Source organism: Octodon degus, unplaced genomic scaffold, assembly GCF_000260255.1.
Source record: "Octodon degus isolate 3935 unplaced genomic scaffold, OctDeg1.0 scaffold00071, whole genome shotgun sequence".
Lineage (NCBI taxonomy): Eukaryota > Metazoa > Chordata > Mammalia > Rodentia > Octodontidae > Octodon > Octodon degus.
This window is the reverse complement of record NW_004524647.1, coordinates 8,004,130-8,015,548: the sequence shown is the minus strand read 5'-3', so window position 1 is coordinate 8,015,548 and position 11,419 is coordinate 8,004,130. Positions and strand designations below refer to the sequence as shown.

General features: G+C 45.3%; 1 protein-coding gene across 1 annotated transcript in view; it reads right to left on the bottom strand.

Annotated features, from left to right (window-relative positions):
- The window catches only part of Glb1 (galactosidase beta 1), a 104,693-nt gene that overhangs the window by 57,589 nt on the left and 35,685 nt on the right, over positions 1-11,419 (bottom strand). Inside the window, exon 6 of the mRNA XM_023719734.1 lies at positions 3,427-3,607. Coding sequence (XP_023575502.1) covers positions 3,427-3,607 — 181 coding nt within the window. The remainder of the gene's footprint in view (positions 1-3,426; positions 3,608-11,419) is intronic.

Sequence of the window (11,419 nt, the reverse complement as noted above, 5' to 3'; positions counted from 1 at the left end):
AAAGGAAAGAAAGAATGAATGAATTTCCTCATAGAAAAGCAATGGGCTGGTCAGTCTCGAGTGAGCAGGAAACTGTCAACTGCAGCAGCGGAGCAATGCCTAAATCAAAGGAACTTGTTTCTTCAAGCTCTTCAGGCAGTGATTCTGATAGTGAAGTTGACAAAAAGTTAAAGAGGAAAAAGTAAACTGCTCCACAAAAGCCTGTTAAGAAGCAGAAGACTGGTGAAACTTCAAGAGCTCTGTCATCTAGGCAGAGCAGCAGCAGCAGAGATGATAACATCACCTAGTGTTCAGATTGGGAAAATCAGATATGTCAGTGTTCAGGACTTTAAAGGGCAAGTTCTAATTGATATTAGAGGATATTGGATGGATCCTGAAGGTAAAATGAAACCAAGAAGACAAGGTATTTCTTTAAATCCAGAGCAGTGGAGCCAGCTGAAGGAGTAGATTTCTGGCACTGATGATGCAGTAAGAAAACTGTAGAACGGAGCCAGAAAAACCTGTACTGTTGTAGTTGTTTTACTCTGTCTTTTTACATAGGCTTTTGTTTTCCAAGCTGTTGTATATTTGGATTTCAGAATAATTTGTAAGATGAATACTTTTTTAATGTGCATTATTAAAAAATGTTCTGAGTGAAGCTAACTGTCAACTTTATTAAGAGGATTGCTTTGTGCCCACCACCTAGTGTAAAATAAAATCAAGTAATTCAAAACAAAAGGAAAGGCGATCAGCTGCCTCATGTCAGTGAAAGCGTGAAGGTTGAGTGTCCACACGCAGAGCTGGGCCATCTTCCCCTGGCAGGCGTATCAAGGTGGAAGCAATGCCAGCCACAACCCTCCATTGACTCCTGGCCTGAGGCTTGCCTTTGGTGTCCTTATAAAGCCAGCTTGCAGGTGAGAACACGTGCAGAGAAAGAACAGTTTTGTTTGCTGCATGGTGTAGTTCTCATTATTAAGCATGAGGTGGCACTCAGATTTTTAAACAGTGTCCTGGTCTCACTGTCCTCCTCTTAATAGTTGCCCACACTCTTCAGGGTCCTCTGTCACAAGAATGGATGATGCCAGATGGAGGTCAACGCACCTGCCATAGGTACATTGGCCTTGTAGTGGTCTACTCTTCAACCCCCATAGGAATAATCACACGGCCCCCTCACACAAATCACACTTACAACAAACTCAGAATAATCTTTGATTTGTTTCTCCCAACAGAAAAATACCAAGCTCTTTCATTGCAACGATGGAAGGCAGCCAAGGAAGGAGGAAATCAGCATGCCATTTCCTTTGTGGCTCAGTGGAGAGCAGAAATTCACTCAACACTCTGAGCAACAGACCATGTTTCTAGAAGCACTCAATTCACTCAGCATCAGCGCTCCCCTGGTAATGCAGGACATCTATAAAAATACAACTTCAGCACAGTGGCTCATACACATAATTCCAGCTACTGGGAAGGCTAAGGTAGGAGGATAACAAGTTCAAGGCCAGCCACCAGTTAGCAAGACACTGTGTCAAAATATAATAAAAAGAAAGGGTTGGGGATACAGTTCAGGGGTTGTACCCTTGCCTAGCATGCATCATCATCCATGGGTTTAATCCCCAGTAGTGGAAAAGAAAAAGAAATGCAAGCAAGCAAGCAGGCAAGAAACAAAGAAACAAAAGAAAGAAGAGACTTTGGTCTCATTCCGGCATCTCAGTCTCCGCAGGCTCCTCTCCAGAGGTGGCAAGCATGGGCTGTGCAGTGTGCTAGAACTGGCTTATGTCTCAACATCTCAATGGGAGGATGCTGGGGACTTGTGCTACTCGCAGAGCTGGGGTTTTGGGAGAGGTGGAAAGTTTTATCTCGAAATATTTTAATCTCATAGAAAGTTCTAAGTATTACAGAGCTCTTAAGTCCTTACACCAAGATTCCCTAGTTGTTGGTACTTTAGCATATTTATTTTATCAGTTTCTCTTTCTATATAAAAATAATTTCTCCCTCTGAGCCAGGTGAGAATACGCTGCAGGCATGATGTCCCTTTGCTCCTAAATACTTCAATGTGTGGTCACAAAGAGTAAGGACATCCTTTAGAAAGCACAGTAACCAAAGATTAGAACATTAACACCAATAAAATAGTAGACTCTACAAGCTCTATTTCAAGATTATAATCATCTCAATAATGTCCCCATGACAAAACCAAGAAAACTGAGCCTCAGGTCCTCCTTAGGATCCTGTTCTACATTTACCTGCTCTCAACCTAAGTTAAGAGTGACCTTTCACACTAACCACACTGCTTGCTCACTGAGAACATTCATTTGCTGAACCTCTGCAGCTCATGAACCACGGCACCCGAGTCGGGCGGGGTAATTTCTGCAGTATGTGGCAACCCAGCCCCCTCAGCTCAGAAGGTCCCGAGTTACGCAGAAGAACAGCAGAAGTGTCAGGTAAGCTTCCTGCACTGGGGCTGACAGGCTGCTACATCGGCTGCTGACTTCTCACTTAGCCACAGAGTGAGGACCCAGAGAGCAGAGAAGGGCAGAGAGCAGCAGAGCTGGCCCCAGGCAGGCCTGACAGGAGCACTTCTCCCAGATGGCACTTCCCAGCCCTTGCTCATGCTGCCTGAAAGAGTGCATTCCTTAGTCCAGGAGGGCCCTACCAGCGTGAAACGTGAAGCTACTCTGGAAGACCCTGTCCTACAGGCAGAAGTCACATGATCTTCTGCAAGCAGGTGGCATACTTATTCTATTTTACCTGCTATTTAAAGCTGTAACTTGGCTCTTCAATGTTCTCCAGAAGAGCAGAGGATAGGAGTGCATACCTATAGTCCTGGCACTCAGGAGACTGAGGCAGGTGCATCACTGTGAGTTTGAGGCCAGCCTGAACTACATAGTGAGTTCAAGGATAGCCCAAACTACATAACAAGATCCTGTCTCACAACATCAAAATAAAGAAGGAAAGAAAGAAAATAAACAAGCGAGCAAGCAAGCTTCCCAGAGGCCCATGTGTTGAAGGCGTGGTTCCAAGCATGGTGCTACTGGAAGTGGGGGACCGTGTAAGAGGCGGGACCTAGTGGGAGGCTTTAGATCATTAGCACTGCCTGAGATGATGAGACCCCACTCTTTTGTTCTCTTCAGATTTCTGGCTGTGAAATGCATGGGCTTCTCCTACCAAGCATACCTCCCATGACGTGACCACCTTACCACAAGCCCCAAAGCAACAGGGCAGCTAACTACGGACTGAAGCTGACAAAAGTGTAAGAGAAATTTTACTTTTTAAGTTGAAGATCTCATGTGTTTAGTTACAATCACATAAAGCTAATTGGCACAACTGATAAAGGAAAAGCTGAGAAGCATCTTCCAAACTGTCCAGGCCTCTTAAAATAACAGCTGCTCTCAAAAGTGACTAAACGAGCCTAACGCCAACGTGAAACTTTCTGTTGTGACCAACACTGACCCACTCCGAAATCCACTGTGGCATAGAGGCCTTGCAGGGTCCCGCACTGCAGAAATTCCTTTTTTGCCCCATCAGTGGTGAACAGAAGTACATCGTCACCCAGATGGTAACGGAAGCGCTTCTGTAGGAAACGCAGGTAGTTATAGTCACAGGCAAAGTAGGAGCCATATTCATTTTCAACCTGTGAATTTAAAAAGAGAAGGATGAAATTAGGAGATGCCAGGGTAGCCATGCTAGTACAATTTTCATGATGGGAAAATATCTGAGTACCTGCTTAGACCAAAATCTAATTTGTGTCTAATGACACAAAATTAATGACACACAAGTAATTTTCCAAAAAGCAAGTTAGCTTAAAAGCTCACCTGTTACTAATCGCCCCCCACACCTCCCCGCACCCCTGGGTCTACCTATAGGAAAAAGAAAATAAAATTCTGTGGCAGACCACTGGGATGGCTCTCCTTGGAAGAAGACCATTTGTCTCTACGTTGGCTAAACCTTGTCCTAATTCTATGTATTAATACCTACGGTGCTGGCTAGGACAACACTTTCCCCCCCTCAACTGGCTGTAAGCAATGCAAATGGGTCTAGCAGCGGTGCTGACTTGTAGTCTCTGAAGCAATGATGGATCAGTGATGCCTGGCCTGTGACTCCTCACTACTAAGTATGAGCTAGGCAGAGAGCTGCTGCACTGTCAGCTGGGACTGAGGCTGGAGAAAGAAGATATGATGTTCAGGGCAGGAGGGCCAGGCATCAAAGCCGAGGGATCTGACCCAAAAACACAAGATACTTCCTAAACTATGTTACACAGATTCCTCCAAACCTAGAGGCTACCTGCTACCCGAATCCAGTACTCTTTTGGACGCCTCTCCCTGCGCAGTGCAGAGGTGCTACTGCGCCTCCTGCCGAGCCCAGCTCACAGCTCTCACGTACCTCCTCCCATTCTCATAGTCACTCAAGGCCATGCCACTCCTCTCTTCACAAAGTCATAAAACCCAGGATGGCCCTGGGTCCTGGCCTTTGTTCTGGTTAGCTTTTGTTCAGACTGGATTTAGTTCTCCCTTGGCTCTCCACAACTGCACATGCGTATTTGTCTCTTTATTCTCGGCGTGGGTGGCACTGAAAGTGGTAGACTGGAATTTACTTATTAGAATTCAAATAACTTTTCCTGGGGTTACAAACATCAACTTCACTGGACCACTATAAGGCCAGAGCCAGCTCTCTAGATGAATCTCAAATTGATTTTGGGACGGTAGTGATATTCTTCCCATACTACACTATTGCCTACAATAGACACTTTAAACATTTCATAGCTAATACTCTCCTGCCTATCATGGTAGAAATGATAGAAGATATGAGAAAAATGGAAAGACAACGGAAAACTCATCTGCTAATGCTGCTGTTCACAGATAATCACTGTAAAGATTTTAATATATAGTCTTCCAGATTTAGACACACTAAATACATAGTGTCTTTCCTCAAAAAGTATATTATTTCTACTAGGTATAACTGCCTTCCTCCCCTTAATATACTACACAGAACTCCTAAGGCAGTAAGAAGGGTGAACGCTGGGCATGGATGGACCACTGCTTATGTGATTACTTGCTATCCAACACCAAGGCAGGCCTGCTTTTGTGCTCCTCACCGATGTTCAGTTTGTGCTCCATAAAACCAGCGCTTCTAAACAAGTACTCTTCCGCCCTCCCCCAAGAGATACTAGGGAATGTGGGCACATTTTGGACCATCAAGCCAGAGGAGCCACTAATGGCGTCCAGCGGGTAAGGACCAGAGATGCTGCTGAACACCTTACAGCACACAAAGCAGACCCACCACCATAAGTTACTAGGTATAAAATGGCAATGCCATGGAAGCACACATTCTCAGGAAGGAAGAAGCATGCCCAGGCAATGAAAATGGATTCTTTTTTTGTTTTTTGAGACAAGGTCTCACTTTGTAGTGCAGGCTGGCCTTGAACTCACAGTGATGCTCCTGCCTCAGTTTCTCAAGAGATGGGATTATATTGTATGCCATGAAGCCCAGCTGAAAATTGATACTTTTTTTTTTTTTTAATTTTAGGGAAAGGTCTACAGGGTGTTCAGGCTCTCACTACTAGATGGGACTAGGAGCGATTTGCCTGTTTACAGCCTCTCAAGAGCTGGGATTACAGGTATGTGCCACCACGCCCAGTCTCAACTGCTGTTTCAATGTGCCCCAGGGGCAAGGCCAGCATGGCAGGATGGGGGATTGAAACCCTGGCCCCTGTGCCTGATTGCAGGCGCTTTAATCCACTGAGCTATTGGGTTGGCCCTGAAAACTGATTCTTATAGGATTAAAAAAAAGTATTCTCTTCATATACAAAGCACATAGATAGGCCAGGGGTGAGGGCACAGGCCTGTAATCCCAGCACTCGGGAGGCTGAAGCAGGAGGATTGCTGTGAGTTCAGCCTGGGCTACATTCTGAGTGATATAGATGAATAGATGGATAGACAGACAGACAGATCTGTAATATGCGAAGTATTAAAATTTTATTGATGGGGAAGGATAGGCAATAAGAAAAAAAAGTTAAAACCAGCTGTGGTCGCACACGCCTATAATCCCAAGTGCTGGGGAGGCTGAGACAGGAGAATAACTACGACTGAGCTGCATAGTGAGACCCTGTACCAAATTAACTAACTAGATAGATAGATAGATAGATAGATAGATAGATAGATAGATAGATAAGATTTTTAAAAAAGAAATTAAGAAGAAAAACGTTTTGGCCTGGGTTTGATCTTACTTGATGGCCCACCTTCAAACTGCATGGTGTACTTCTCCTATATTTACTTAGCCTAAACTTGCTCTGCAGAGCCTGTTTCTTTTTCCTACCCTCAACAACAAGTTGAAAAGTATTTCATAGGGAAAAGGAAGAAGAAAAAACAAAGAAGAAGCACAGTCCTCAAGCAACAAAATGAAATTTAGCTCTATCCAATGCACCAAACAATCTTAGAAATACAAGGTTGAATGAAAGAAGCACAACACTAAAAACTACACACAATATAATCCTCTGTAGAAAATTCAAAAGCAGTTGAACTACAAGGTCTGAGTATAGACAGATGTGGTGAAACATGAAAGCAAAGCCTGGTGCTGATGGTCACGAGAGCAGCGAGTGGGGGGAAACGGGGTGCAGCAAGAAGGAGCCAGGGGAGCTGCTGGAGCACTGGCTGGATGCTGCTTCCCGTGCTGGGGCGTGGTCATGACAGGGAAAATTCAAAGTTTACATAAAAGCCTGTCCAGGATGCCTGTCAGGACCAAGCAGGTGGTCAAAGTCACCCATCGCTTGAGTTGGCCCATGTGCAGAGCTGGCAGGTCTGGAAAGGAATGGTGAATAACAAAAATGAACTAAATGCCATTGTTATAATTTGGGTTTAAAAAGCTCCCTGAGAGTCCGTGTGTGGAAGGCATCAGCAAGCCTGTGACACAACCGGAAGTTAGGCCATTGGGGTTAGGACTCTGCAGGAGGCACGGAGGCTCCCAGCCCCCTCCTCTTCCTCTCTTCCAGCCCTCAGGAGGCCAGCTGGCTCCTCCACCATGCATTCCCACCACAAGGTACTCTGCTACTATGGGCCCAGAGCAGCCAAAGACACTTCAGAATCTGTAAACCAAAATAAACCTTTCTCCTTGTAAGTTGATTTTCACAGGCATTTTGCCACAATGACAAAGTTGGCTAACATAGCCGTTGCCATTACTATCTGCAGTCCTGCCCCTAATGGCTTTATGAATGGCCATTTTCTCAGAGCACTCCAGCAATACTTTCGTATTATACATTCAACAAGCAGAACAGATTATAGCCAACATGCCCAGTGCCATGCTCTTTGCTGGCCATGAAGCCATCCTGAAGGAGCTACTTGCTGCTCCCAAAGTGTAGACAAGCCCTTGGCTGATTTTCTCTGATACTTTGCTGAGCCTCATGAATATTCCTTTGGAAATAATTGATTTCAGTGCTAAGAAAAGGTTTGAAAATACTAGCAAGGTTATTTCCCCCCATCTTTTCAAAAGAGCTACTTAAATGAGTGTGTCTCCTTTTATTGATGGCTGCCAAGAAGTTTAGAGCTAACTTTAAAGGCAACTCCAACAGCTAGGTGAACTCCTAGCCTCTGCACCTGGGTGCTCTTTTGCCTACCCCCACATCCTAACCCAACCCTGATTTTCTTCCCATGATCTCACTTTTTCAAGCCTTACTTATCTATTATTGTCATTGCATAATATATGTTGAAATAAACAAGCTTATAGTACATGGATACACATCATTTGGTTAGTTGTTTTGTTTTTTTTAAACATTTGTTTTTGTGTTTGGCTCTGGGGACTGCACCCAGGGCCTCACCCATGCAAAGCACATCCTGTACCACTGAGCTATACTCCTAGCCTCTGATTAGGCAGGTGGGGTAGAGTCAGGCAACAGGGGCAGAAGAAGGAAGGGGAGAAAGAGAGGGAGAGGGAGAAAGGGGAGGGAGGAAAATGGGGAGGAAGAAAGGCAGAAAGATGAGAGGAAGGAGGGGGCAGGAGAGACAGGGAGAAGATATCTCAGCAGAACAATTAGGATCAGAGGTCCCAATTGCCCACATGCAAATCTGAGCTCTGCCACATCCCAGCTCCAGGTGGAGCTCAGCCTCCCCCTGTAAAGCATTCTCATCTCTAAGAGGCTAACAATGCCTACTTCACCGGGTTATGACGAGGGCTGAACTAATACACAAGCAGTTTGTGCAGTGCACATGGCTACAAAGCACTTGGAAAGCTAACAGTAAGACTGTACGCAAGTCTTGCATTATTACCATTTAGAGAAGGAAGAAAACCAAGATGTGTAAAGGCTGGGGGTGAGGGTAAGGGAATGACATAAATGGAAAAAGGTAAGGCCTGCAGGAAAAGGCAGAGTGAGATTCAGATTAAGAGGAACCTGATTTTCCTAGAGCAGAGGTCAACACACTTTTTCCAAAAGAGCCAGTTGGTAACTCATCTATGCAATGGGACCACTGCTGTTGGGGTATCTGTCTCAACTACTCAAATCTGATATTGTTATTTCAAAGAAGTCTTAAGTGATACACAAACTGTGTGGCCAAGTTCCAATGTGCCTTTATTTTAAAAAATAAACAGTAGGTCAGTTTGGATCCAAGAGCCAGTCTGCAAGTCTTTCTTGTAGAACAATTATCTGGTGAAATCCTGGAAATGCAGACTTCTAAAGTTGTTTTCTGAAACAATAGGCATAAACAGGCTCTTCACCTCATAGCAAATACTTTATTAATTAGATGAAATAAAGTTGTAGGTGAACTAATTATTTTCATTTTGGGTATTATCAATAGGTGTTGTCTGTGGCATTACTAATTATCAGCACAGATTGAGATAAACAGCCTCTTGTGTAAACCACCCTGGTGGCACTGGCTTGGCTAACCCCTCCAAAAAGAAACACTGGTACATCTAGCTGAATCATAAGGACAAATGAAGAGCCAGGCTCTTGAGTGCAACAGTACTGGAGGCCCGACATGTCTTCAGGCAGGGACGTGAGGCTTATTTGTTTTCACTCCGGCTGCAGACACAGCACTCCTCACAACCCCCTCAGATGCCCTGGGCACCCAGAAGAAGCACCAGCTCCATGAACTAGATATCTTTTCCCCCTAGACCCAGATTAAGACCAAGACAGAAACCTGCTCACGTAGGAATCCTTACATACAAAAACACCATCTCTGCCCAATCCTCCGGCTCGTTCATTTGTTCATTCTTTCTTCCCTTCTCTTTTGAAATAGGGTCTCTATATGTGTAGTTCAGCTGGTCTTGAACTCACTAGGTGGCCCAAGCTGGCCTCAAACTCATGGCAATCCTGCCTCAGTCCCCAGAGTGCTGGGATTACACGAGTGAGCCACCACCCCTGGCCCTTAACCAACCCACACACCTCTACTAAATTCCAGAACTATCTGGTGAGTGTGTGATGAGTGCACATGTGTGTGTGCATGTGTGCGTATGTGTGTGTGTGTCCTTACGGCTGCCAGGCTGGCTGACACGCTGAGCTCAGGATCCTAGAGGAACTGGACATAGATGAAAAAAGATTAACTGTCACATGGTCTTCCCAAGGGGAGGGTCTTCCCAAGGGGAGGCACCCAGTGGGGATTCTGAGAGACTAGAGGCCAAGTCAGTCACTTCGGATGGTGTCTGGACAGAGGAACTGTATAAGCTGCGCCTCCAGAGACGAATAGGACAGCCATGCAAGATGATGCATAAAGAACTTCTACTGATGTGAAACAGAAGAACAGAGGAATAAAATGAAAAGAGCCCACGCAGGAAATTGGTTACACAGTATAAAAATTACTCACTAAAAAAGAAAATAAAAGGCATAGAAATTTTTTCAAGGAAATTCTTTACATGTGGAGAGTTTTGCCTCAGGCTCCTGAAGTTGAGTGAGTTGAGGGGTTTTTTTGTTTATTTTCTACTTTCTTTCATTTTCTATACTCAGTAATTTACTAAACACAGGACAAAAGCAATCAGGTGGGATCCAAGCAAGAGGAGATGTGGAGGAAGAGGTGGAAGAGGCTGATGAGGAGGGCGAGTAGGAGGGCCAGGAGGAAGGTGAGGAGGAAGCAGATGAGGGTGAGGAGGAGGGCCAAGAGGAGGGCAGAATCACCCAGCAGGATCCTCAGCCAAGATAAAGTCACCTGAGGTTGCCAGGACAGACGCGACAAGAAATGTCCGCAGGACAGTCCACGTCAGTCCACTGCGGAGTTCATACTTGACAACTTCATAACACTTTTTTTGGTATGTGTGTAGTTTCCCTAACCAAAAGGTACAGGAGAGCTATGAGCAAAAATTGAAAGTGACTGAAACAGAAATAAGAGACTAAAAAAGGCACTAAAAATGGGGCTTGGGGCCAGGGGAACAGCCTAGTATGTGCAAGGACCTGGGTTTGATCCTGAGTACTGAAAAAAGAACAAAAGAGGTTTTCACTGAAGACAAAAAGGAAGATGACCCCTCTGTGAAGTGCAACGACATCCAGGCTTAGCACCTTCATACAGAGGATGTGGCTCCTTCAGCTTAACCAGTACGGACTCCGGATGAACACAAGACAGGGTCACCCAGAGGCTTCGCCTACAGCCTGTTGGCTGCGCTCCAGGGGACACTTCCTTCCCCCTCAGTCTCACAGAGCAGATCTGGGCCTCTCCCTGCCTCATTCCACCTACACCTGAGGGGCGATGACCCTCTCATAAACTGTCCACAGCACTGCTCACAAGCACTGCCTGTGCTCCCTTGGGGAGGCCACACTGCATTCCTGGGGTGTCCCAGGATGGTGCCAGTTTGGAAGAACTTTATCCATTTCAATAGAAAGAAACATCCTTGGCCAAATGTCCATTGAACATGATTTTATGTGCCACCTAAGTAATTTTATGAATACCAAAAACTGTTGAAGACATGTCCTGACTTTTCACATGGATAATATATGCCACAGGATGCACTCCATAATACCAGTCTTTGCAAGCCAAAACACAGGGAGGGAAAGAGGGGTCAGAAGTGGGAGAGCGCATGTAATGGCCCCGATTCACCACATCCTCTTTCTATCCTCAGAAGAACTGACTGCCTAGGCAGTGCAGATACAAAGTGTTCCAGTGCACTTCACATCCCTGTTGCAAAAAGACAACACAGCAGGTGAGAATGTGATTCATGGGACCAGCAGAAATGGGGTGCAATCCTGAGGCTGCCACCTGGGTGGCTGCTGAGTTACCTTGGGCAAGCTGTTTAAGCTTTTTGAACATCTTCATTCTAAAAGGCAGTGCGGTTGGAAAAACAAACAAATAAACAAACAACAACAACAACAACAAAAACACACAGCATTTGTAGGGAACTCAGCACAGAGCCAAAGACATGGCAGATATTCAAAACTGGAAATGCAAGAGCCAGGAATGGTGTTATGAGCCTGGAGTCCCAGCTTCCTGGGAGACTGAGGAAGGAGGACTGACTCAGCCCAGGATTTGGGATTGGT